General features: G+C 41.5%; 3 protein-coding genes and 1 long non-coding RNA gene across 4 annotated transcripts in view; 2 read left to right on the top strand and 2 right to left on the bottom strand.

Annotated features, from left to right (window-relative positions):
• LOC129479385 (protein SGT1 homolog) overlaps window positions 1-6630 on the bottom strand; it is a 43158-nt gene extending 36528 nt beyond the window's left edge. The window contains exon 1 of the transcript XR_010120250.1: window positions 6086-6630. The gene's annotated coding sequence lies outside the window, so the exon portion shown is untranslated. The remainder of the gene's footprint in view (window positions 1-6085) is intronic.
• Window positions 6631-8404: 1774 nt separating this feature from the next.
• LOC129479387 (uncharacterized) lies at window positions 8405-15604 on the bottom strand. Its single transcript, XR_008656668.1, has 4 exons — window positions 15510-15604; window positions 11382-11531; window positions 8984-9051; window positions 8405-8436 (listed from the first exon to the last, which is right to left on the bottom strand). It is a non-coding gene; the product is annotated as an uncharacterized lncRNA (long non-coding RNA).
• A 6276-nt stretch (window positions 15605-21880) lies between these two features.
• On the top strand, window positions 21881-23101 carry LOC129478536 (collagen alpha-1(I) chain-like). The gene has a single exon (XM_055270078.2). It carries the CDS (start codon window positions 21881-21883, stop codon window positions 23099-23101), a length of 1221 nt encoding a protein of 406 aa, XP_055126053.2.
• The window catches only part of LOC129479383 (ankyrin repeat domain-containing protein 18B-like), a 57186-nt gene continuing 53853 nt past the window's right edge, over window positions 23092-26424 (top strand). Inside the window, 1 exon segment of the mRNA XM_055272400.2 lies at window positions 23092-23596. Within this exon segment, the coding sequence (XP_055128375.1) occupies window positions 23391-23596 (206 nt within the window). The 5' untranslated portion in view covers window positions 23092-23390.

Consider the following 26424-nt stretch of genomic DNA (forward strand, 5'->3'; position numbering starts at 1 on the left):
TAATACATTAAGTCTAGGCTAGAAAAGGATGTTAGCCACAGAGGTGATGAAGAGAAATACAATGAGCTGGAATATACTAGAGCCAGCAAGACTTGCCAATGTGGGATAAGAGAAATTGAAGATCACTCCAGGATTTGGGGCTTACTTAGATCTATATCTGGCATCCAGTAGGCACTAAATGAAAAGTATTGATTTCTCTCCTTGCAGACTTTTTCTGCCTTTTCCCCAATCTCTATTTGACCACATCTCCTTTGCCACAAAATATAAAAATGTTTGCCTCTCTAGTCTTAATCTTCTCAAAGCCACCAGTAACCCCTTATCAAATCCAACTGATTCCTATCTGACTTGATCTCTCTGTGGCCCCTGACAATAACCAGACCCTTCAGCTTACCATTCTGTTGCTTTTTAAAAACTAATGTTTCCGGGCTGGATGCAGTGGCTCACACCTGTAATCCCAGCACTTTGGGAGGCCGAGGCAGGTGGATCACCTGCGGTCAGGAATTCAAGACCAGCCTGACCAACATGGCGAAACCCCATCTCTACCAAAAATACAAAAATTAGCTGGGCATGGTGGTACATGCCTGTAATCCCAGCTACTTGGGAGGCTGAGGCAGGAGAATCACTTGAACCCAGGAGGTGGAGGTTGCAGTGAGCCAAGATCATGCCATTGCACTCCAGCCTGGGTGACAAGAGCAAAACTCCATCTCAAAAAAAAAAAAAAAAAAAAAAAACCTAATGTTTCCCTTGGGCTCAGTACTTATACTTCCTCCCCCCTTTAGAAACATTCTTTGACTCTAAGTGGTGTCGGGGGCTTCACATATGTCTTGAATCATCCTGATGACTCAAGTCTATCTTGAGAGCCTAGACAGTGCTCCTGTGCAATATCAGCATAGTTTTCTCCAGACTTCACCCAAAATGTCCCAGGGGCAATTCATATACAAATATTCAAAATCTAAAACTAATTCCTCTCTTCAAACCTATTCCCGCATGCTGAATGCAATCTTCTAAGTGCTATCATCCTAGGTGCTATTTAAGTGAAAGTCACCAATTCCTACTACATTCCCCCAGCCAGAAACTCGGGAGTCATCCCTTATATTCCAATCATCACCAAGTCCAGTGCATTTTACATAAAACAACTCGCCTCCATGCCCACAATCACTGCCCTGAATGCAGATATTCATCTTTGACCTGGTCTGTACCACCATCTTCCTGCTATCCACTATCCCTTGTGTCTCCTCCAATTCATTATCTACTCTGCTTTTAAAGTAGGTTTTGTAATTCAGAAAATTTCATTTCCTTCCTCCAAATTCTTCACAGGTCTCCATGATCTATGATAAAACTGAAAACCATCTGTTGAGATTTAATGCCTTTGATGGCCTGGCCTCTCTCCACTTGTTTAACCTTTATCTCCTAGCACTTGCCTCCTCACATTTTATGTTCTAATACTACCGAACAACTTGTATCATTCCCCAAACAGAACAGTTATGTAGTATTTACCATGTGCCTGGCACTGTACTAAGCATATGACACAGGGTACCTCACTTATCTTCATAATAAACCTTTCAAGTAGGTCCTATTTGTTCCCATTTGACAGATGAGAAATCTGCTCTGGACTGATGACAGAAACCTTACTGAAGTTACACTGTTATCATGAAACCAGAATTTTGACCCAAGAGTCTCTGACTCCAGAGCCTGGGCTCTTAACCACCACACATACTGGGCCCTGAACGATTCTCAAAATTCATACGTTTTCTCTCCCTACTGAATTTTGCAACCTCCTCTGTAAAGTTTTTAACTCCCTCAGTGAGATTCTATTCTGCTATGCTCTTCTATACACAACCCCATTACAGTAGTTACCTTATATTTTAATGATCTGTTGACTTGTCTTTCCACTAGACTGAAAACTCACTCACTGAAGTTTATTCATCCTTAGATTCCTGATTTCCAGTACAACATTCACCACTTAATGTTCATTCTTTGTTGAATGAATGAAAAATGTGAAACAGCCTATGTGATAAGAACATTCCCCTTTATTCCTAATTGGATGACCTTATATCAAATATACACATTGTAACTCACATGATACCTAGTGACCTGAATCCCAATTGGCTGTTAAAGTAGCCCTTGGGACAATCCAGGAGAAATACACTCACATTCATCATCAAAGTTTCAGCCCTACTTATCATTACCAATTATTTAATAATTTACATTGATCTGTTCATCTTTGTGAGGTCATCTCACAGTTTAAAAAGAACATTTCTTCTTAACACAGCTGGTTCTTATCACGATCATCCTCCCCACACCAGGGTTTCTGATTCTGGGTCTGTGGTGGGTCCTGAGAATTTGCATTTCTAGGGCAGGGCATGGTGGCTCACACCTGTAATCCTAGCACTTTGGGAGGCTGAGGCGAGTGGATCATTTGAGGCCAGGAGTTCGAGACCAGCCTGGCCAACATGGTGAAACCCCATCTCTATCAAAAATACAAAAATCAGCTGGGTGTGGTGCACACACCTGTAATCCCAGCTAACTGGGAGGCAGCGGCAGAATCACTTGAACCTGGGAGGCAGAGGCTGCAGTGAGCTGAGATTGCACCACTGCATTCCAGCCTAGGCAACAGAGCAAGACTCCATCTCAAATAAATAAATAAATAAATAAATAATAAATAAATAATTTGCATTTCTAATATGTTGATGCTGCAGCTAATCTGGAGCCCACACCTTTGAGGACCACTGTTCTATAGCACTAGACTAAAATTCAGGAAACCTGTGTCCTGAGGCCCCCTTCTGCCTGTAACTGGTGTGTCTCTATGACAGATCATTTGGATTTATTTGAATCTCTGTTTTCTTTTTAAGAAATGGGGTCTCTGTAGGTTGCCTAGGCTGATCTTGAACTCCTGGTCTCAAGTGATCCTCCCACCTCAGCCTCCCAAAGTGGTAGGATTACAGGCATGAACCACCACACTTAGCAAGGTCTGCTTTCTTATGTACACTGGGATAAGGAAGAGTAAGAAGTACTGGACTACATGAGTCATAAGGACTTTTTTTTTTTTTTTGAGATGGGATCTTGCTCTCTCACCAAGGCTGGAGTGCAATGGTACGATTTCGGCTCACTGCAACCTCCGCCTCCTGGGTTCAAGTGATTCTCCTGCCTCAGCCTCCCAAGTAGCTGGGATTACAGGCACCTGCCAAAATGGCCCAGCTAATCTTTTGTATTTTTAATAAAGACGGGGTTTCACTATGTTGGCCAGGCTGGTCTCAAACTCTTGACCTCAGGTGATCCACCCACCTCAGCCTCCCAAAGTGCTGGGATTACAGGCGTAAGCCACCGTGCCTGGCCCATAAGGACTTTCAGTAAGAATTTGCACTTCTAGTGAATTGCCACGTCATGCTGTTACTGCTGGCCCAAGAGCCACACATTAAAAACCAAGGTACCAGTGCTAACCACATGACTATTCTATTCAGTTCTACTTCTAGGTATATACAATCAAAAGAAAGAAATGCATGTGTTCACCAAAATACACAAAAGAGTACTCACAGAAGCTTTATTTATGCTAGCTAACAACTAGAAATAAACCAGATGTCCAGTTAGAATAAATTGTGCTATACTTACATTTATACAACATATATTTATACAATTATACAATGGAATACTACACAGCAATGCAAAAGAACTACCGCTTCACACAATATGCATGTATACTCATGGAATGATTAAAGCAAAAACAGACTGCCTACATTGAACAAAGCACCTACTGTATGATTCTGTTTATGAGTCGAGAACAAGCAAAACGAACAGATGGTGATGGAGGTCAAAACGGGAGTCAGGACAGTAAGAAGAACTGCTGACTGGGAAGGAGCATGAAGGAACCTTATGAATGGAAATGCTCTGTATCTTGATCTGGGTGGTGTACACATATGTAAAAACTCATCAAACTGTAGACTTAAAATTTATGTTATTTACATATCATATATGCCTCAATAAAAAATTTAAGGCCGGGCACGGTCACACCTGTAAACCCAGCACTTTGGGTAGGCCGAGGTAGGCAGATCTTAGATCAGGAGTTTGAGACCAGCCTGGCCAACATGGCAAAACTCCATCTCTACTAAAAAGTACAAAAATTAGCCAGTTGTGGTAGTGTGCACCTGTAATCCCAGCAACTTGGGAGGCTGAGGCAGGAGAATCGCTTGAACCTGGGAGGCAGAGGTTGCAGTGAGCCGAGATCATGCCATTGCACCCCAGCCTGAGTGACAGAGTGAAACTCTGTCTCGAAAAAAAAAATTAATAAGTAAAATAAGATAGAAAGTGACAATGAAGTTTATTATATTAATATTCTTTAAAAGCAACTTTTTTTTTTTTTGAGACAGAGTCTCACTCTGTCACCCAGGCTGGAGTGCAGTGGCACGATCTCAGCTCACTGCAAACTCCGCTTCCCAGGTTAAAGCGATTCTCCTGCCTCAGCCTCCCAAGTAGCTGGGACAACAGATCCACACCACCACACCCGCCTAATGTTTGTTTTGTATTTTTAGTACAAACAGGGTTTCACCATGTTGGCCAGGTTGGTCTCGAACTCCTAACCTCAAGGGATCCGCCCTCCTTGGCCTCCCAAAGTGCTGGGATTACAGACATGAGCCACCGCGCCCAGCCTAAAAGCAACTTTTATATAAACTGGATTTCCAAAGGATGCACTAGCCCTAACATGACAATTAAGAAATGTAAATTCAAAGTAATAGCTATCTAATATAAGGAATTACAGAGAAAAATTTTCACTGCTTCCTGTAACATTATCCCAAAACTGATCCCAGAAGCCTTATTGCTGGTATCTAAAGGTCTATATATTTAGATTCAAAAAACATACCTGGGCCCTAAAAGGCCATACAGGACCTGGCTCCTAGTTTCCTGTCCAACCTTATCTCCTAATCAAATGGGCCCTCTAATAAAAAGGGCCTTTTTGCTGCTCCATACACAGGCCAACTTCATGCCTACTTCAGGATCTCTGCACTGGCTCTTGGTCCTGCCTGGAATGCTCTTTCCCCAGAACTTCTAAGTGAATTCTCTTGCTCCTTCAGGTCTCTGCTCAAATATCCCTTAACAGAGGCTCCAGCACCCCATGGCACATTTCTTATAAAAGCCATAGCTAGAAAAGACGCTGTCTTGCCTCAAATTGTTAATGTTACTTATGTTAGATAATAACAACAAAACAGGGTTTCCTTTTATCTGTGCTGTAAAGCAAAAAAAATAAAATAAAATAAAAACAAAAACCTCCTGGTTAAATTCTGTAATCCACAGCATCATTTATCTTTAGTTTAGGCTCTTCTTTAACTCTTATTATTTAACTCTTGCTCTTTTACATTCCTTTACAGCTTTATGGTTTGTCTTCAGCGCACACCTACAAGAAGTGATTTTTAGGTTAGCTAAGTGTATAACTAAGACTAACCCATAGCAATCAGCACCTTTGCACACAGCAACTCCTAAAACATTTTTTGATGAATAAACAAATGAGTGAATAATGAACTATGACAAGACATGTGCAAAGTTTCAGGGACGTGAGGGAAAAGGTTTTTGTTCCAGTAGACTGATTTCATATCGGCACTTTTACGTAAGAATGGCAACAATGATTGTCAAACGAAAAAAATAATTTTCATCGAACCCAGAGTCCGCTTTTCTCTTCTAGTCATAACTGCCATTAAAAAAAAAAACAAAATCCTTTCTGCCCAACTACAGTTGTCAACCATGCTCCCAAGAAATGGAGGAGGTTTTTCTCAGAAGCTGCAGGAATGCAAGAGTCTGGAAGTGGAAAGGGCAAGACAGGAGTCTGAGGTAACGCAAGGAGACTGAGAATCTCAATATTGGGGCGGAGACGCAGCATCCACAGGACCCTGGGTCCCAATCAGGTGCTGCTGGGAGGAGGCGCGTCAGCCAGGGGTGGAGGAAGCAGAAAAGGTTCTCTCACCTCTAACGCCGCCGTGGATTAGAGCATCTGAGAAGCTCTGGAAAAAACCTGCCAGGAAAACAACGACTTCAGCAGGACCCACTAGCCAAGGAAAGGGGAATAAAATAAATAGCAAAGGGAAGGAAAAACACGCACCTCTGGGATGCTGCAGGTCCTGTTGCAGCCGCCGCCATCCCTCGTAGTCACTGTTGCTTCCGCCAGAGCTGCTACTAGCGCGCTTATCAGCTCCGCCACCGCCCAAGGGGGAAACTTCTGCAGAAACCCCAACCGCGCTTCCGTCGTAAGTAGCCAACGAGCAGCCACGCAGCGTGCTGCTAGCGGGACGGGAGGCTACGCGCGGGCGCGTGGCCTGCTGGGGCAGTGGAGGACCGAGTCTTCCCAGCCCGCACCCTGGCCCAGGACCCGCACTCCCAGTCCACGCCCCTCGCAGCCATGGGTACGGAGGCCCGGGCCAACACGTTCTCTCCTTGTCTTCCACCGCGCCCACCGCCGCGGTCACTCGGACCAAGCGGTCACTCCGACCAAGCCTCCAGGAGTAGTAGCTCAGAAGCACTTTTGTAGCATACTGTTACCCCTCAGGAGCTTAGCAGTTAAGGGCGTTTGCATGTCCTTTAGTAACACAAGCTCCAGGCCGGGCGCTGTGGCTCGTGCCTGTAATCCCAGCACTTTGGGAGTCCGAGACGGGTAGATCACGAAGTCAGGAGTTCAAGACCAGCCTAGCCAAGATGCTGAAACCCCGTCTACGAAAAATACAAAAATTAGCCGGGCGTGATGGTGGGCGCCTGTAATCCCAGCTACTCGGGAGGCGGAAGCAAGAGAATCGCTGAACCTGGGAGGCAGAGGTTGCAGTGAGCAGAGACCGCGCCACTGCACCACAGCCTGGGCGACAGACCAAGACTCCTTCTCAAATAAATAAATAAATAAATAACATAAGCTACTTCGAGCTCCGTTTTCCCTAGGTTTTATCATGGCTACCACAGGTAGCCAAGCCCTTTTGTCTCCGTGATGTCGCTGGCGGCTGCGTGGTCTTTTCAGGGAACAGAGGGGCCTGGATGGCGCCCGGATTCCGGCGATCGTTGCGCTGGGAATGGAAAAGGGCTGGGACTCGCAGGAAGTCGTTCTGAACTAATAGTGCTAAAGGCCTTCTGGTTCCTGGGGAGACGCGCCTGGCGCCCGCGTACTATTCATTCCCTTCCTCATAACTCCACAGCCCAGGCTTTCTTCTTAGTGGGCTTCCTAGACCAAGAAGGAAAACCTTTTCTATCCGAAAGCACTGAGGGGCAGAAGGTGGCCTAAAGTGATCTCAGGGCCGCTGTGTTTCCCACCCCAGTCGGTCAGGCCCTCCGTCAGCGCGCTTTGACCCATGCAGATCGGATGGGGAAAGCTGCCAGCGCCTTCCAGGGATGGGGCAGAATGGGGAGCTGGAGGGAGTGGTCTTTTTCTAACTTTATACCACTACCAGACTGTGTTAATTCATGTAGCTTTATAATAAGTCTTGAAGTCCTGTGACTTTATTCTCCCAAGATTGCTTTGGCTTATTCTAAGGCCGTTGTATTTCTAGGTGAATTTTGGAATTAGCTTGCCAGTTTAAAAACAAAACAAAACTGCTGGGATTTGTACTGGGCTTGCGCTGGATCTGTAGATCTGTTTGGGGAAAACTAGTATATTAACAATACTAAGTCCTTCAATCCATTAATATCATTCTTTCCCACCATTTATTTAAGTGGCTTCTAATTTCTCCTGGCAATATTTTGTAGATTGTACACATATTTATATCTTAATGTTTGGATCCAAGTTGTGCTTGGATCGATTGCAGTATAGAGATCAAACATATCTTTCATTAGATTTATTCTTGAGCAGTGTTTTAAATGCGATGTTAAATAGCATTTTATTTTTTTATGTTCTTGTTTGTTGTAAGAATATAGAAATGCTATTGATTTTTACATACTGATGTTATATTCAAGCATCTTGCTAAGTTCCCTTATTATTTGTAAGGGAGTCCAAAAGACTGGAGAGTCTTTTGGAATTTATGTGATTACAATCTTGCAATCTGTGAATAGAGATGGTTTAACTTTCCTGTAATCTTTATACCTTTTAGTTTTGTTGCTGACTAGTATGTCCACTATTGAATAGAAATAGTGATAATGGACTTCCTTGTCTTGGTTGTAAAATCAAGAGGAAAGCATTCAATATCAAGTGCTTTTTCTGCCTTTATTGAAATGTTCATATGTATTTTTAATAATAATATGTTACTGTTATATAATAATAATTTTAAAATAATATTTTAATAATATTGTTACAATGTAACCAATTACACTGGTTAATATTCAAATGTTATCTAAATGGCCAGTTGTCCTTCCGGATCCCCATCGATTCTGATTGGGATGGCACTATAGGAAAGGCAAAACCAGTGAAGGAAACATAAGGTTTATTCAGGAGTTACATACAGGGGTGGTCCAGTGGTGGTGGGCTGGCCTGGAGAAATGCTACCGTTTGTATAAAAAAAAAAAAAAAGCATGTAGTCCATATAGCATATAGCATTTTCACTTAGAACCCTCCTTCTAGCAATCTCCATTTAACCCAAAACAAAGGGTCTTGATCACCTGTACAGCCTGTGTTCCAAGGGATGGGGCAGGGGTATGGCTGTCCTTCATAGATAAGTAGTGAATCTCAGTGTTGGCTACTCCTGGATTCCTTAGCCTGGGACTCCAAACACACTTAGAATAGGGTTATTCTCAGGTATGTTCCAGTTATGGCTCAGCCATACACCAAGGTGTATACACCAACCCCTGCCATGCACCAATATGCATATAAATATGAATAGCCTCTGAAAGGGCAAATTCCTAGATTGACCTATAGGCCCACATGAAAAGTTCTATATTAATGGCTATGTTATGGCTGGGCGCAGTGGCTCATGCCTGTAATCCCAACACTTTGGGAGGTCGAGGTGGGTGGATCCCTTGAGGCCAGGAGTTGGAGACCAGCCTGGGCAACAAGACAAAACCCCATCTCTACTAAAAATACAAAAATTACCTGGGCTTGGTGGTGCGCACCTATAATCCCAGCTACTAAGGAGGCTGAGGCACAGGAATCACTTGAACCTGGGAAGTAGAGGTTGCAGTGAGCGAGAGATGGCACCACTGCACTCCAGCCTGCGCAACAGAGTCAGACTCTGTCTCAAAAAAAAAAAAATAGCTGTATCATGGACATTGAAATTATAATGAGATACCAAAACTACCACCAGAATGACTTAAATTAAAAGGATTTCCAATACCAAGCATTGACAAGGATATGGAGCATTTTTTAGAGAGAATGACCAAGGAGTTGGCTACAGTCAGTTGCTGCAGAATCAGATCTGTGGACCTTAGTGTGCATCTGGTGAAATAAATAACTATAATGGTGAAGAAGAAAGCAATTGCCCAGGAATCCTACTGTGGTCTGAGATAAGAAGATCATTCCTATTGCCACATCCCTGGAGGCCATTTGTCTTTTTTCAATGACTGATCATCCTATTCAGAGTGAGAGGATCCGGCGTGGAAACAAGACACCTGTTGTACCATGGCAACTGAAAGCCACTCTTTTCCACTTACCATTGTTTTCAAGCCATTAATTTCCTATTAAACTTCATTTTCCTCTTCCTGAGAGTTTCACTATAAAAATATATGTGTGTATAGATATATATTCCTAGCATAAGAGTACTACAATAGTGTTTTACATAGAACTTTTACAAGAATTCTTTGAAGTGCTTTATTGTTCGCATTTGACAGGTGAGGCGATCTCGGGTACAGGAAGGCTGAATGACATTTCCAAAGTCACCTTCTTGTAAGAGGCAGTGTCAGAAGCTGACAATGGACTTGACCACTATGCTGTCGTAGCAACAGAGAGAAATAATTTTTAAGACAATCCATGTATTTAAAAAAATTTTTGGACCTCTTGTGAGTTTTTAAAAGAATCGTTTTGAGTTTTTTCTTTTCGATTGTGATTGAATACGCCAATGCTTGTTTTATAGGCAAATATCATCTATAGTGATCAGAGATCCAAGAAAAATATAGATAGGCTGATCTTAGCATAATCTTAGAAGAATAATTATATACAACCAAATGGAATTTCTTAAATGCACAAACGGAATTAAAAGAGGAGGTTCTTTTCCATCTTAACCAAGAAGGAGGGCATAATGGAATGACCGTGTGCTAAGCAAGGGAGCAGGAAAACGAGTAGGAGGGAAAACATTGCAGAGGAGAAACTAAATTACCATGAGTGTAGAAAGAAAATGAGGACTGGTGAATGTGAAAATATCAAATATAGTATATCAGTGTCAGAAGAGTTCACTATATGAAAACTCAAGTTCATTATGCACAAGAAAAACTGAAGGTAATGATTATACATTGACCCAAAATGGTACCAAGATGAGCACTGAGCCTGGGGATGACATGAAAACATTTTTAAACAAGAGGAAAGATCAAAAATAATGCAATTCTGAAAACTGCTGAGGAGCATAATGGTTTTTTCTAACACAAAAAGCTAAATTCAGTTACTTTTCTTTGCTGATTTCATGAGGGAAAAGAGTCTCACCATAATAAAGAGACAATAGATTTTTTCTGTCATGACCCACTTATGGTCTCCATTTGGTATATTCTATGCACAGAGTTGGTGAAAACACTATATTTACTATTTCTGAACGGAATAAGGTAATTCAATCAGCTACATCTTATACATGATCACAGGCATGGAGGTGTCATAGAAACACCTCTACAAATCTTAGAAATGTTCATGCAGATAAGACAGGGCAGCTGGCAAATTAATTTCCAAGTTATATTACAGAACTTAAAAATAGGCTGGGTGTGATGGCTCATGCCTATAATCCCAACACTTTGGGAGGCTGAAGCAAGAGGATTGCTTGAGGCCAGGAGACCAGTCTGAGCAACATAGGGAGAGCTTGTCTCTACAAAAATTTTTTTTCAGTTTGCTGAGTATGGTGGCACATGCCTGTGGTCCCAGCTACTCAGGAGGCTGAGGTGGGAAGATCATTTGAGCTGAGGTATTCGAGGCTGCAGTGAGCCACAATTGCACCACTTCACTCCAGCTTGAGCAATAGAATGAGACCCTGAAATGAATGAGACCCTGAATAGAATGAGACCCTGAAAAAAAAAAAAAAGATTTCATGACTTTATTCAAACCAACAACAATGAACAGTGAGGATTACATTAAATGAGAAGCAGTTAGGGGCTGGCTTATGGTCTTGACCTCCATTCCTTCTCCACGAGTACAGCCCACGACCCAGTGATGATTTCCCGTTCCCTGCACTGCATTGGCACTGACTTAGTTTCTAGCCCAGAATCCTGTTTTCCAGACAAAAGCCCCTGCTCCATCTCCCAGCACACTTCCTTCCCTTGCAGGCTATGCCTTCTAGACTGAAATAGAAAATACTCACATGATTTTTCCCTTGTTGCTGGGACAATAGGTGCAGGGTGATGCTCAGGACAGCCAGTGGGTGAGTGCGTGGAGGGAGGCATCCAGGTCTCAGATACGGGTTTGCGTCCTGTGACCTCACCTTTTCGCAGCACTGCAATAAGCATTTCACCTGCAGCAACAATGACAGTGCACATTTGGGGAGCTAAAGATATTTCAAGAAACTTTGTCCCAGTTACCAATTACCAAAAACAGATACAATTTTCTATGAAGGGGGCCAGCCCCTCCACACCTGTGGGTGTTTCTCGTCAGGTGGAATGAGAGACTGAGAAAAGAAAGAGACACAGAGACAAAGTATAGAGAAAGGAAAGTGGGCCCAGGGGACCGGTGCTCAGCATACAGAGGACCCGCGCTGGCACCAGTCTCTGAGTTCCCTCAGTATTTATTGATCATTACCTCTACCATCTCGGAGAGGGGGGATGTGGCAGGACAATAGGGTAATAGTGGGGAGAGAGTCAGCAGGAAAACATATGAACAAAGGTCTCTGTGTCATAAACAAGGTTAAGAAAAGCTACTGTGCTTTGATGTGTACATACACAAACATCTCAGTGCATTAAAGAGCAGTATTGCTGCCAGCATGTCTCATCTCCAGCCCTAAGGTGGTTTTCTCCTATCTCAGTAGGTGGAACATACAATCGGGTTTTACACAGAGACATTCCATTGCCCAGGGACAAGCAGGAGACAGATGCTTTCCTCTTATCTCAACTGCAGAGAGGCCTTCCTCTTTCACTAATCCTCCTCAGCACAGACCCTTTACAGGTGTGGGGCTGGGGGATGGTCAGGTCTTTCCCTTCCCTCTCAGGCTATCACATGGGGAGAAACCTTGGACAATACCTGGCTTTCCTAGGCAGAGGTCCCTGTGGCCTTCGGCCTTCCACAGTGTATTGTGTCCCCGGGTACTTGAGATTAGAGAGTGGTGATGACTTTTAACAAGCATACTGCCTTCAAGCACTTGTTTAACAAAGCACATCCTGCATAACCCTAAATTCATTAAACCTTGAGTCAACACAGCACGTGTCTCTGCGAGCACGGGGTTGGGGCTAGGGTTACAGATTAACAGCATCTCAAGGCTGAAGAATTTTTCTTAGTACAGAACAAAATGGAGTCTCATGTCTACTTCTTTCTACATAGACAAAGTAACAGTCTGATCTCGCTTTCTTTTCCCCACATTCTAGTGGGCATCTCTAGCAAGATGAGAGTGTTTGGCAGAGGCTCTTGCTTTCCATAATCCCTGGAGGCAACAGGAAGAGGCTCCTAGGGAGGGAGAAGGAAGGTGTGAGTTTAGACTGAGGGGCTAGCAGCGGAGCACACGAGTCTTACTAGAGTCTGTGCTTTCCTGAGATGGTCCCCTACAGAAAACCCAATTTTCTGTTAATCCTCAGATTCCTGAGCCAAACTATTATTTCACTGTGAACAGAGAAATGGGATCATGCGAGGAACTTGAGAAGGGTATGTGAACAGATTACAGTGCAAACAGCAACTTGAAGTCAAATACTGATATGAAAAATAAATGGGAACAATGTTGGGCGTTCCCATGTAAATAAACAATCAAATGTAGATGTTATATATTCTATAAATATATATTTTATTAACATTTACCCCTAGAGAGATAGAGATTCTAAATTATACAATATTTATAAAAGAAACAGAGACATTTATCAGAGTCCCTCATATACACAGAAGCACCAAGTTCATATGATCCAGAGAGAAATTCTACTAGTAAACTAACTGATAACCTGATGCTACCTAAACTATTCAAGTCTTAGTCAATCTTCCCAATAGTTTTCAGGAAGGGTGCATAAAGGTGATATGAGATCTTACCCTGGTTTGAGCCATGTATTACAAAAGTATAGGACATGTGAATATAAATGTAAACTTTTTAAATATTAGAAGCCATTGTGTCAGCACATTGAAACATTACATCATAATCCACTATCTTTTGTGACAGAAATGCAAGTGAGAGTCAACACTTGGAAATCCATTAATACAATTAATTATGTTAAGAGAATCAATGAGAATGTTATGTTTTCATGATCATAGATTTAAAAAAAGACATTGCTAGGATTCTGCAGAAAATCACATTTGAAAAATAAATAAGGAACTAGTGTAAAATATATACATATTTTTAGACAGGGTCTTGCCCTGTCACCCCAGCAAGAGTGCAGCGGTGCAATCATAGTTCACTGTAGCCTCGGCCTCCTGGGCTCAAGTGATCCTCTTGCCACAGCCTCCCCAGCAGCTGGGACTACAGGCACATGCCAGCACACCTGGATATTTTTTTTTATTTTTTGTATTTTGTAGAGACAGGGTCTCACTATATAGCCCAGACCAGTCCTGATCTCCCAGCCTTAGTGGATCCTACTGCCTCAGCCTCCCAAATTACATGCATGAGCCACTGCGCCTGGCCCTAAATGTTTCTTGAGAGCAAAATCTACTTTCTATAAAGGTGGGCGTGAGTCAACCCTTTCAAAGCCATTAGGGGCCAGGTGTGGTGGCTCATGCCTGCAGTTACAGCACTTTGGAAGGCCGAGGCAGGTGGAACACCTGAGGTCAGGAGTTCCAGACCAGTCTGGCCAACATGGCAAAACCCCTTCTCTAGAAAAACTACAAAAATTAGTTGGGCATGGTGGGCACACCTGTAGTCCCAGCTCCTCAGGAGGCTGAGGCAGGAGAATTGCTTGAATCTGGGAGGTAGAGGTTGCAGTAAGCCGAGATTGTGCCATTGCACTCCAGCCTGAGCGACAGAGCAAGATTCTGTCTAAAAAAAAAAATTAAAAAAACTATTAGGACAGTCTTGGAAGAAAAAGTCTCTTGGGTAAGGATTAATTAACCGGTACACAGGCTGGCAAGGTGACCCCTAGTGGTCTGCCAGTCTCAGAAAAAAATTTATGCATCTAGGGAAAAATTGGTCACAACTAGGCAATTAGACAACAGCCTGCCCATCAAGTAAAACAAAATTCTGTGTCAAGCACACTGTAAACAAAAAAACACTGGTACAAACCTTAAGCATTCCCTGATAGGCATTGTAGACTTTTTTGGTTTGTTCTGCTTTTTGTTTTGTTTTTTGTTCCCTAGAGATTAATCAGCAGAATGAGACCCTCAAATTTCAAAGCATGCAATAATGGTCCGCCCATTACTTGAACCCCTGCTAGTTACATGTTTGAAAATTAATTGATAACTGATTTTGGCCAGGCGCGGTGGCTCATGCCTGTAATCCCAGCACTTTGGGAGGCCAAGGCAGGCAGATCATCTGAGGTCAGGAGTTCAAGACCAGCCTGGCCAACATGTTAAAAGCCCGTCTCTACTAGTGGTGGCACAGGCCTGGAATCCCAGCTACTCTCGAGGCTGAGGCAGGAGAATTGCTTGAATCCGGGAGGCAGAGGTTGTAAGTGAGCCGAGATCACACCACTGCACTCCAGCCTGGGTGACAAGAGCAAAACTCTGTCAAAAAGAAGAAAGAGAGAAAGAGAAAAGAAAAATTAAGGTCCTCTCTCATGCATGTTTTAATTTGTATTTGTACAAATTTAAGGGGTACAAGTGTAGTTTTGTTACATGGACATACTGGGTAGTGATGAAGTCTGGACTCGTAGTGTAAACATTCGCTGAAGGGTGCACATTATACCCACTACAAAATTTCTCGACCCTCACCCCTCTCACTCACACACCCTTCTGAGTCTCCAGTGACTATTATTCCACTCTCTGTGTCCATGAATATGTGTTATTTAGCTCCTATTTATAAGTGAGAACATGCAGTATTTGACCTTCTGTTTCTGTTATTTTACTTAAGATAATGAACTTCGTTTCCATCCATGTTGCTGCAAAAGACATAATTTCATTCTTTTTTAAATTTTGAAGTTTATTTTAGACACAGGGATACATGTGCAGATTTGTTACATGAGAATATTGTGGATTTTATTGTTTTTATGGCTGAATAGTATTCCACTGTATGCATACCACATTTTCTTTAGCCAATCATCTATTGATGGACACTTAGATTGATTTCATATCTTTGCTATTGTAAAGATATGGAATACAGCAATCCTGCTACTGGATATATACATAAAGGAGAAATACTATATAAAAAAGATACCTGCACTTGTATGCTTAGAGCAGCACTTAAATTGATTCCATATCTCAAAGATATAATACTTCTCTTTTATCTACATATCCAGTAGCAGGATGCTGGATCCAGCCTGGGTGACAAGAGCGAGACTTTGTCTGAGAAAAAAAAAAAAAGAATGAAAGATAGAACCTCACAACAGATTCAACAGAAATCTTAAAAGAATTTAAGGTATTATGATGAACAACTAATGTCAACAAGGTTAGCAACATAAATGAAATAAGCAAATTCCGACAAAGACATTAAGTAGCAACATTGACTAAAGAACAAATAGAAAATCTTAATAGATGTATATAAAGTAAAAAAAAAATTGAATTAGTAATCAAATATATTCCCCCTGAAGAAGAGTGTAGTGCTAGATGCCTTAACCCATGAATTCCATCTAACATTTAAGGAAAAAAGTATATCAGTCATACACAAACATTTCCAGCAAATACAGAAAAGAAGATATGCCAAAACATTTTAGAAAGCCAGTATTAGCTGGATGCCAAAGCAGGATGGAGATATCAGAAGAAAAGGAAAGTGCCAAACAATATCTCTCACAAGTTTACCTGCAAACGTGTGACAACCTGGAAGCAAATTACACCCAACAGTATGTAAAACGATCATACACTACATGTCTCTGGAATTAATACTACTAGTAATGCAAATTTGGTTTACTATCTAAAACACAATGAACATAGTACATCATAGAAATAAAATAAAGTAGAAAATCAATAGAATCATGTAAAAAGACATAAAAGAATTTTGGCAAAATCCAACACTAATTCCTGATAACTCACAACAAACATGCAGAAAAAAAAAATTGGTGACAAAACTAACATAAAGGACAAAGGAGAGTAATTGGAATTATACCATTTTAAGGCTCTTATCTTTAATAAAAGTGTTAAAATATTAATTCAGGCCAGGTGTGGTGGCTCACGCTGCTGATCCCAGCACTTTGGGAGGCCGAGACGGGTGGATCACGAGGTCAGGAGATCGAGACCATCCTGGCTAACACAGTGAAACCCCGTCTCTACTAAAAACACAAAAAATTAGCCGGGTGTGGTGGCAGGCGCCTATAGTCCCAGCTACGCAGGAGGCTGAGGCAGGAGAATGGTGCAAACCCGGGAGGTGGAGCTTGCAGTGAGCCAAGATTGTGCCACTGCACTCCAGCCTGGGCAACAGAGCGAGACTCCGTCTCAAAAAAAAATATATGTGTGTATATATATATATATATATATATATATATAAATTCAAGGTAGACTGTGATAAAGATACATATTGTAATTTTTTTTTTTTTTTTTTTTGAGACAGTCTCACTCTGTCACCCAGGCTGGAGTGCAGTGGCGTGATCTCGGCTCGCTGCAATCTCCACCTCCTGGGTTCAAGCGATTCTCATGCCTCAGCCTCCCAAGTAGCTGGGACTACACGAGCATGCCACCACGCCTGGATTGGTTTGTATTTTTAGTAGAGACAGGGTTTCACTATATTGGCCAGGCTGGTCTTGAACTTTGGGCCTCATGTGATCTGCAGGCCTTGGCCTCCCAAAGTGCTGGGATTACAGGTGTGAGCCACCATGTCTGGCCTACGTATTGTAATCTTTCAGCTAACAATTTAAAAAATTGAAACAAACAGATATAGCTAAAAAGCCAGCAGAAGAGAGAAAACAGAAGACTAAAAAATAATCACACAAAAGAAAGAATCGAGAAAAAAAGAAACAGAGACAGAAAACAAATAGCAACAGGGTACACTTAAATCTAGTCATTTCAACCATTACATTAAATATAAAAGGGCCCAGCCTTCATAGCTCACGCCTGTAACCCCAGCACTCTGGGAGCTGAGGTGGGAAGATGACTTGAGACCAGGAGTCTGAGACCAGCCCTGGCAACATAGTGAGATCCTGTGTCTGCAAAAAAAGAAAAATTTAAATAATAAAAAATTAGCCAGGCACAGTGCCATATCCCTGCATTCCTAGTTACTCAGGAGGCTGAGGTGAGAGGATCCTTTGATCCTAGGAGTTCAAGGTTACAACGAGCTATGATCATGCCACTGCAGCCCAGCCTGTGTGACCGAGCCAGACCCTGTTTCTAATACATAAATATAGAAGGACTGGATATCTCAATTTCAAAGTTTAGATTTTCAGATGAGATTAAACAATAAATAAATAAACAAGACCCAACACTATGCTGCTCACAAGAACCACATTTTAGATACAGACACAACATTTAGGCAAAAGTATAGATGTAAATGTGCCATGCAAAAACTAATCCTAAAAGAGTTGGTGTGCCCATATTAATATTAGATAAAGTGGTCTTCAGAACAGGAGTACTGCCAAAGATAAAGGTATCAAGTCATAATCAAAATAGACCAGTTCATAAAATTAACAATCTAAAATGGGTGAACCTAGTGAAATTTCAAAATGTGTGAAACACACATCAACAGAGTAAAGGTGACGATCATCAGATCTACTTTTCAAGAGTATGTGGAACATTAATCAAGATGGATTAAATACTGGACCATAAAACAATTCTCAATAAACCTAAAAGGATTTAAATCATAGACAGTTTGTACTCTGAGCAAAATAGGACTAAATTAAGTCAATAACAAAAATATATTCAGAAAAACCTTAATATTTGGCAATTGAGCAAATAACTTTTAAATCAAAATGGTTATAGGAATAATTCTCAGATCTATATTAAAATTTTTTAATTGTGTTAAAATTTTAACTTTAAGTATATAATTCAGTAGCATTAAGTACATTCCCAGTTTTGTACAACCAGCATCTTCATTTCTATCATAAACAGAAATAAAGTACCCATTAAACAATAACTCAGCATTGCTTCCTCTCCCCAGTCTCTGGGAAACACTAATCTTCATTCTATTTTCACAAATTTGCCTATTCTAGATATTTCATATCAGTGGAATCATACAACATCTGTCCTTTCGTGTCTGGCTTACTTCACTCAGCATCATGTTTCCAAGTTTCACCCATGTTGCATGTATCAGAACTTCATCCTCTTTAATGGCTGAATAATATTCTATTATTTATGTATCATATTTTGTGTATCCATTCATTTGTTGATGGACACGGGTTGTCTCTGCCTTTTGGCTATAACGAATAATGCTGCAATTAACTTGGGTGTAAAAATATCTGTTCCAGACCCTGCTGTCAATTTTTGTGTGTATGAATAATACCTAGGAGTGGAATTGCAGGTTCTCTGTGTGATTCTGTGAGGAACCACCAAATTGTTTTCCACAGCAAGTGCATCATTTTCTATTCCTAGCAGCCAGTTCTTGAGGGCTCCAATTTCTCCATCTCCTTAGCAACATTTATTTTCTGTGTCGTTGTTATGAAAGCCTTACTAGTGGATGCAAAGTGGCATATCATTTTGGTTTTGTCTTGCATTTTATTAATGAATAACGGTGTTTAGCATCTTTTCTTGTCCTTCTTAGACATTTGTGTATCTTCTTTGGAGAAATGTCTATTCAAGTCCTTTGCCTATTTTTTAATTGGGATGTTGAAATTCTGTTGCTGAGTTGTGGGATATTAAGCTTTTATCAGATACACACTTTGATTTTATCAGATACATATTTTCTCACATACTGTGGGTTGTCTTTTCACTCCCTTGATAGTATCCTTTGATGCATAAAGGTTTTTTATTTTGATTAAATCTAATTTACGTGTATTTTCTTTTGTTATCTGTGCTTTTCTGTCATATTTCAAAATACACTTAAAACTCAAAGGTCATAAAGGTTTACCTTGTGATTTCTTCTAAGAGTTACATATTTTTAGTCCTTACATTTAAGTCTTTTATTGATTTAGAATTAATTTTTTTATATACTGCAAGGTAGGGGTCTAACTTCTCTCTTGTGCACTGATATCCAGCTGTTGAAGTGACTGTTCTTTCCTCCCTTGACTAGACTTGGCCACCTTGTTGAACAGTCATTGACCGTATATGTGAGGACTAATTTGTAGGATCTCAAATCTATTCTACTCTATTGGTCTAAAAGTCTATTGGTCTTATGCCAGTACCACACTCTCTTGATTACTGTAGATTTGTAGTAGGTTGTGAAACTGAAAAATGTGAGTTTTCCAATATTCTTTTTCAAGACTGTTTTGTCTGTCAGATCCTTTGAATTTTTGTATGAATTTTAGAATGAGTTTCTTTGTTTCTGCAAAAATGCCTTTGGGATTTTGATGGTATTGCATTGAATCTGTAGATTACTTTAGATGGTATTGTCATCTTAACAATATTGTTTTACAACCCGTGAACACAGAATGTCTTTCCAGTTATTTCCACTCTCTTTAGTTTTTTTCAGCAAAGTTTTGTGTCTACCACCATGGTTAGATTTATGCCTGAATAACTTATTCTTTGATGCTATTATAAATGGAATCTTTAAAATGTTTTCTTAGTTCTTTACAACTATATAGAAATATAGCTCATTTGCATATGTTTGTTTTGCATCCTGCCTCTTTTATTAGTTATAATCGATTTTGTGTTTTGTTTGGAGCTTTATACACATAAGATCATGTGTAGATATAATTTTACTTCTATTTTTTATTTCTAATTTAGATGCCTTTTATTTCTTTGTCTTGCCTAATTGCTCTGGCTAGAACTGCGAATGCTATGTTGAATACAAGTGGCAAATGCACCGTCCTTGTCTTGTTCTAGATGTTAGGAAAACAGCTTTCAGTGTTTCATCATTGATCATGATATTAACTGTTGGTTTTTTATACATCCCATTGTCAGGTTGCAGAAGTTCCCTTCTATGCCTAGTTTATTGAGTATTTTTATTATAGAAGGGTGTTGTATTTCATCAATGTTTTTTCTGGATCAATTGAAATGATCATGTGCTTATTCATTTTACTGTTACAGTATATTACACTGATTTTTTATATGTTGAGCCACCCTTGCATTTTGGGGATAAATCTCACAGGATGATAGTTTACAATCCTTTGATTATACAGTATTGCTGCTAGTATTTTGCTAGTATTGCTAGTATTTTGCTGAGATTTTGGCTTATATATTCATAAGGGATATTGTGCTGTAGTTCTCTTTTTTGTGCTCTCCTTGGCTTTGGTATAAGGATAATGCTGTTATCAAAAAATGAATTAGCAAGTATTCCTTCTTCATATTTTTTGTCAGAAGAGTTTGAGAAGAAATGGTATTAATTCTTCTTTAAATGTTAGGTTGACTCACCAGTTAATGCAACTGTTTGATCATACATGTTTCTTTGTTAATCACTTTTGATTACTAATTCAATCTCTTAGGTTATAGGTCTATTCAGATTTTCTCTTTCTTCTTGAGCCACTTTGGTAGTTTGTGTCTTTCTAGCAATTCGTCCATTTCATCCAGGGCACCTAATTTGTTGTTAGACAGTTGTTCAAAGTATACTCCTGTATCCTTTTGTATTTCTGTAAAGTTGGTAGTAGTGGCTCTGCTTTCATTTATTATTTTAATAATTAGTCTTCCATCTTTTGCTCAGTCAATACAGTGAAAAGCTTGATCTTTCAAAGAATCTATGTTTATTTATTCTACTGCTCTCCAACCTTCTATTTTATTGATTTATGCTCTAATTATGCTCTTTATTATTTCTTTCCTTCTGCTAGCTTTGGATTTAGTCTTTTTTTGTTTTCTTCCACTGCCTTTAGGTATAGAGTGAGGATATTGATTTGAGATTTTTTTCTTAAATGTAGTTGTTTATATCCATACATTTTCCTTTGAACTCTACTTTCACTGCATTCAATAAGTTTTTGGTATGTTTTGTTTTTATTTTAATTTGTCTCAAGATATTTTATAATTTTCCTTGTGATTTATTTTTTCACTCACTGGTAGTTTAAGGCTGTATTGTTTAATTTCCACATTTTGGTGAATTTTCCAGTTTTCACTTATTTATCTGTTGTTTCTTCCATTGTGGTTGTAAATTATATTTTGTATGACTTCAAAATTTAAAAATGATTAGGACATATTTTGTGTATAAAGATATGGCCTATCCTAGAGAAAGTTCCATATACACTTGAAAAGAATGTATATTCTGCTGTTGTCGGATGGACTGTTCTGTATATGTATATTACCTCTCAATGGCTTATACTGTTGTTTAAATCTTGTATTTCTCATGAAGCTTCTGTCTGGTTTTTCTATCCATTAATTAAAATGAGGTATTGAAGTGTCCAACTGTTACTATAGAACTGTGGGTTTATCCTTTCAATCTTGTTAATTATTTCAGCTTTACTGAGGTGTAATAGAGAAATAAAAATTGTACATGTGATGCGTTTATATGCACATTCTGAAATGATTACCAAAATGAAGTCAATTAACATGTTAATTTCCTCACAGAATAGTTACCTTCTTGTGTGCATGCGTGGGATAAGAAAACTTAACTCTATCCCCTGTGACTGCAGAGTGGCCATTCCAGCTGCTCCAGGCTCCAGCAGAGGAAGACCGGGTCAGGTGGCACCACCAGGGGGGCTCTCAGGCCTGGCGCGCACGCATTCCAGAGGCCAACCAGACCATGCTCCGCCGCCTGGGCGCCCAAGCTGCAGTCGCCCTCTGTGTGCGGGCAGCAGCTACCTGGCAACCCCCGAGCCCGCTCGCGCTCCCAGCATCGCAGAACCAGGGCCAAGTGTCCCAGTGGCTGCGGCCAAGCCAGGCATTCTGCACGGCGGCGGCTGCACAGGAGCGAGAACTGAGAACCCGCCGCTCAAACCCACACGCGGTGACTGCCGAGTGCCCATGCCGGAGGCCCCGATCTCCCTCAGATGGAGGAGTGGGCGGGAGGCACGGCCTGGGGGCCCTCAGGCTGGGCGCGCTGGAGATCCCGAGGCCGACCAGGCCATGAACCTACAGCCCACCTGGGCACCCAAGCTGCAGCCGCCTTCTGTGTGCAGGCAGCAGCCTCCAGGCAACTCCCGAGCCCGCCCGCACTCCCCACATCTCACAACCAGGGCCAGATGTCCCTGTGGCTGCGGCCAAGCCAGGCGGTCTGCCCTGCAGCAGCTGCACAGGGGCGGGAACCGGCCCTCAGCCCCATCCCCGGTGGCTACAGAGGGCCCCTGGCTAGAGGTCTCGAGATCTGGCAGAGGAGGAGCCGGGCGGGGGCAGGGTCTGGCGGGCTCTCAGGCCAGGGGCACTCGCGATCCAGAGGCCGCCCAGGCGGTGCTCCACCACCTGGGCGCTCAGCTACAGGCGCCGGGCAACTCCCAAGCTGGTTGGCGCGCCCTGCTTCGCAGAACCGGGGCTAGATGTCGCCGCGGCTGCGGCCAAGCCAGGCGGTCTGCCCGGCGGCGGCTGCACCGGGGCAGGAAGCGACCCTCAGCCCCATCCCCGGTGGCTGCGGACGGCCCCTGGAGCGGCCCTGATCTCTCTTCGGAGGAGGAGAGGGGCGGGAGTCACGGCCAGGCCGGCCCTCAGGCGGGAAGTAATGGGCGCGTGCGGTTCCGGGACGTCCCGCGGGAGCCCAGGAGAACCCGCAAGCCAGGGGCGCCTGGGCCCGAGCTGCAGCCGCCCTCTGCTGGCCAGGCGTGCTCGAGAGCGGCTTCCCGAGTCCTGGCTGGCGCTGAGCTGCAGGCGCGCGCCTAACCGCTTTGCTGGTCTCACGCGGTCGGAGAAGTCAGAGCGCCCAGCTGCCGGCGCGCGAGTAACGGCTTAGTTGAGCTCACTCGGTCTGAGACGTCAGAGGCTGCGAGTGTCGCTGCTGAAGGCTGTGGTGGACCGGGCCGGATCGCGAATTGTGACTACATCGCGGGGTTGGGGGGTGGATCGCGGGGTGGGGAGGGGGATCGCGGATTTGGAGCTGGGTGGGAGTGGAAAATCCAGGAGGAGCCAGGGCGGCTCGGGACGGGGTGGTGGGCTCTGAGAAGTCGCCACCATGAGGAAGCTCTTCAGGTTCGGGAGACGCCTGGGCCAGGCGCTCCTGAGCTCCATGGACCAAGAGTACACGGGTCCGGGGTACCACATCGGGGACTGGGAACTGCGGAAGATCCACAGGGCGGCCATCAAGGGCGACGCCGCGGAGGTGGAGCGCTGCCTGACTCGCAGGTTCCAGGACTTGGACGCCGGCGACAGAAAGGACAGGTAGCGAGGGTTCAGCCCGCGGTGGGAGGGGCGCCCCCAGGCCCGGTTTCCCCGCAGTCCCTGAGGCGGGGGCCTTGGAGGTCGCCGGGACCCTAGAGCCGCGGAGCCAAATGGAGCCTCAACTGCCTTCCATCCCTGGCGATTTCCCGCCTGTAGCGCTTGGTGGATAATTTGAGTGATTTAACTCACAAAGTTAAGTATATCCACGTTTAAAACATGGAGCCATATACACGATAGGGAGGTGCCTAATGAGAACTCATTCCCATGTCAAAAATACCATGAGCCATTTTCAGTAGGCGAAGAGTTCTCAGATTAAACCCTGTGTCGGTTTTACATCCGAATCCACTTAGGTAGATAGGTTCTTTACTGGGGCTTCTTAGAGGGACACTTGGAAGTGGGAGGTGGGTTCGTTGGATGAGAAGACTCAGTTTTCTCAAAATGTGAGCTCTTAATATGTTTATCAGTTTTACATAAACCGAATGAAAATATCAAGGTTTTATCATTTTTGCATGACACTTGCTGTCTATCTTACCATTGTGATGACATTAAAATATTTTTATAATGGAGTGAAAAAAGACTTGCTCCTCTAGATATCAAAATGTGCTATTAATTCCCACAATTAATTATTTACTAACAGCTAAAAACACATATAAATAAATGGAACAGAATAGGAAATCAAAAACACTGAAATATATGTAAGATATATACACAGGGATTGATAACGGCAACATTTCACATGAGTAGGAAAGGATGAGTTATTAATAAAATGCCTGCTATGTGAAGAAAACTAATGAAATTTTATGTCACAAAAATGAGTTCCTGATGGAATTCAGACTGAAATTTTTACATATGCAAAATGAGAAAAGTACCAGAAGAAAACACAAAGACTTATTTATGCAGGTACATTTTACGTTAACAGAGGCCTTCCTAAGAATGACCTCACAAGCAGGCATTCTCAAGGTTGATTTAGCAAACTAAAATTAAAATCCCCTGTGTATCAGAAAAAAATTAACGAAAGATAACACACTTGAAAAATATTTACTATATATATTTTTACTTATATATAAAAATATGCATTCAGATGAAAAGTGTATCTTCATCCTACAGGGAATTTATTCTTTATTATATATAACATATATATTACTGATTATATGTATGACAAATTGTACATATTACTAATATAATGTTATATATGGCAGTTATATATATATACAGATAAAAAGCACATCTTTATTTTACAGGGAATTCTTTCCAATCAAATCCACAAGAAAATAACTCTAAAAGTGAGCAAAGTACTTTTTGCAGATCCACAAGTTACTTATGTACATAGGAAAAATTCCTTAGTGTTTCTCATAAGAGAATTTAAGTTAAAAGAGGAATGAGACTGTTTTCTATCCACAGTGTTTGTGAGAATAAAGAACAGTGGCACTTACACTGCTGCTTGAAGTTTAAGTTGCTGATGACTTTTCAAGTGGATAATTTGGAGATAATTACCACATTTTAAAAATGTATATGCCCTTTACCCATCAATTCCATTGTATTAAAATACCTTCAAAAAATAGAGATACATGCACTTTTTTTCTCAGCATTTATGTTAACAAGAACCCATAGAATAGATATGTGGCCATTGAAGATGGCAACAGGTAGAGAAGTATGCTGATCTGTGAAGATGCGTTTTGTTACAGCCAGTGAGGAAAAACAAATCATTTGCTTGCACATACACACAAACATACTATGGTCTTGTGTTAGGCAAAACTATGTACAAAATAGGATAAAATTTGTAACTTCTGAGCATTTGTATTTTAAAGTTTTTTGTTCCTTTTTCTTACCTTTGATTTCTGAAGTGAGCATTTAAAAAATTTCTAGTAAAAATTTATTATTAATGGAATAAATTTTGGGAAGAGAGAAATGTGAATCTTGTACAGATAAAAATAATTTCTCACTATTTTTTATCATTATTATTGTGAGGGTTGTTATTTTGTTTGAACTTTTAGCTTCTTCAGAAGTAAAAAGGGAATCTTTTTATCTGCTTGCAGATTTTATATATATACTTCATTATGTATATGTGTTTTTCTTATGTATAGATTCATTACATATAGGCAACAATGATAGATTAATCATTTCATTATAGTTGTAGTCTTATAAAAATAACAAATAGCAAATATTATTACTATGACAAAAATATTGGTTTATAGAAGTTGTATTTAAAAATATTGAGCTCCCCAACTGTATTCTATCAATCCATTTATTCATCAAACATAACCTGGATATGCTATGTAGCAGACATTTTACACTATCTCCTAGGACCCTTCCATACTTAAAAACTTTATGTTTACCTGTTCTGCCTCAGCAAGATGAGAGATTTAAAATGGGAATAGTAGGACTTAATCTTATTGAAGCTTTTCCTCCCACCTTTCAAGCAAAAGCATTTCTGAAGGTAGAAAACAATAAAAGATAACCTTTAACTGCCCTTTTGAAAACTTATCAGTCTTAAATCCTAATATTAATCATTGGAAAGTCTGATATGCATATATTCTGTAAATCTAACTGTTGACTAAAATGAGCCATACCTGTTCATCTCGATCAAGAGTTTCCTTTAGCTTCACGGGGTTTTTTTTTTGTTGTTGTTATTTTGTTTTGTTTTGTTTTGTTTTTGAGACAGCGTCTTACTCTGTCACCTAGGCTGGAGTGCAGTGGTGTGATCTCAGCTCACTGCAACCTCTGCTGCCAAGGTTCAAGCGATTATCCTGCCTCAGCCTCCTGAGTAGCTGGGATTACAGGTGCCTGCCACCACGCCCAGCTAATTTTTGTAGTTTTAGTAGAGACGG

The sequence above is a fragment of the Symphalangus syndactylus genome, chromosome 3 (genome assembly GCF_028878055.3).
Source record: "Symphalangus syndactylus isolate Jambi chromosome 3, NHGRI_mSymSyn1-v2.1_pri, whole genome shotgun sequence".
In the NCBI taxonomy this organism is placed as follows: Eukaryota; Metazoa; Chordata; class Mammalia; order Primates; family Hylobatidae; genus Symphalangus; species Symphalangus syndactylus.

What these genes read in the sequence shown, in the direction of transcription:
- LOC129478536 (XM_055270078.2), top strand. Translation starts at nt 21,881, where the DNA reads ATGCGTGGGATAAGAAAACTTAACTCTATCCCCTGTGACTGCAGAGTG.